The sequence below is a fragment of the Onychomys torridus genome, chromosome 4 (assembly GCF_903995425.1).
Source record: "Onychomys torridus chromosome 4, mOncTor1.1, whole genome shotgun sequence".
NCBI lineage: Eukaryota > Metazoa > Chordata > Mammalia > Rodentia > Cricetidae > Onychomys > Onychomys torridus.
The window spans coordinates 63,075,303-63,076,891 of NC_050446.1; the positions used below are offsets into that span (position 1 = coordinate 63,075,303).

Sequence of the window (1,589 nt, forward strand, 5' to 3'; positions counted from 1 at the left end):
CTGCACGTGAAACCAGAAATGACAAGGACTCCATCAGAGAAGAATGCAGAAAAAATTCAGGTGAACAATGTGACTGAAATCACAGTGTTTATACTACTGGGATTCACAGATGACTTTGACATGAAAATATTCTTGTTTATATTATTTCTTGCAATATACCTTGTAACTCTGATAGGAAATCTGTGCTTGGTTGTATTGGTCATTGAGGATGCACGGCTCCACACCCCGATGTACTATTTTCTGACTGTTTTGTCACTGTTGGACGCTTGCTTTTCAACAGTGCTGACTCCCAAAATGTTGGTCAATTTTCTTTCAAAGACTAAATCCATTTCACTTGTCGGATGTGCAATGCAGATGCTTCTCTTTGTTACATTTGGAACCACAGAATGTTTCCTTTTGGCAGCAATGGCTTATGACCGTTATTTGGCAATCTACAGCCCACTTCTGTATGCAGTGAGGATGTCACCCAGAATCTATGTGCCACTCATTGTCGCTTCATACACTGGTGGAATTTTACATGCTACTGTACACACAGTGGCTACTTTTAGCCTTTCTTTCTGTGGATCCAATGAAATTAGGCACGTCTTCTGTGATATTCCTCCATTGCTGGCACTCTCTTGTTCTGACACTCACTTAAATCAACTTCTTCTCTTCTACTGTGCAGGCTCCATTGAGCTAGTCACCATCTTCATTGTCCTGGTCTCTTATGGTTTCATCTTGGTGGCCATTTTGAAGATAAATTCAGCTGAAGGGAGGAGGAAAGTGTTTTCTACATGTGGAGCTCACCTAACAGGAGTGTCCATTTTCCATGGGACAATCCTCTTCATGTATGTGAGACCAAGTTCCAACTACACCCTCGAGCGTGACATGGTAGTGTCAACATTTTACACCATTGTGATTCCCATGCTGAATCCTATCATCTACAGTTTGAGAAACAAAGATGTGAAAGAAGCAATGAGAAAGTTATTCAAGAGAAATTGCTTCATGAAAAAAAATACATTTTAAAAACTGAGTAAACCTAAAGCTAACATTAACTTATATTACATCATATATGAATGTCCTTCCCTTTATATGCCTAACATTTTCCCCAAAAGCATTAATTAATTTTTAATATAAGAGGTGGGAATGTTAGTATATGATTTACATATCTATACTATGTTTATGTTGAAATATATCAATTAACTATTTGTATACATAAGATCCTATTCATAGTTTTCAAATAACTTCACATTTTGCTGGATATGTCAGAAATTATTTACATTAGGGATATTTAGTTTGCAATTGCTCATATTGATTATGGAAACACAACATAAACTTAATTCTTTCTTTTGTCTTCTTGCGAAATTTTGTTGCAATGGCACAATATTTTCTTACATACCTCAAACTTATCATATGTACATTATTTGGTGCTGTTGACTTAAATCATAGGATTGTTCTTTTAAAATCTTTCCTTTCAACTCTTCAATCATAGTGATAGAATAGAAAGTCCAAAACATAACCAATACTATTTAGTGATGTTATTGAGATTTCTCTATATTAACCATGCAAATGAATGTATAGACTAAAAGAATAACCTTAAATTGGCTTCC

At 35.5% G+C, this 1,589-nt stretch overlaps 1 protein-coding gene across 1 annotated transcript; it reads left to right on the forward strand.

Annotated features, from left to right (window-relative positions):
• Nucleotides 1-1,031, forward strand: LOC118583172 (olfactory receptor 1102). Its single transcript, XM_036186549.1, has one exon. The coding sequence runs from the start codon at nt 19-21 to the stop codon at nt 1,003-1,005; it is 987 nt and encodes a 328-aa protein (XP_036042442.1). The 5' UTR covers nt 1-18; the 3' UTR covers nt 1,006-1,031.
• The last annotated feature ends 558 nt before the right edge of the window (nt 1,032-1,589 follow it).

What these genes read in the sequence shown, in the direction of transcription:
- LOC118583172 (XM_036186549.1), top strand. Translation starts at nt 19, where the DNA reads ATGACAAGGACTCCATCAGAGAAGAATGCAGAAAAAATTCAGGTGAAC.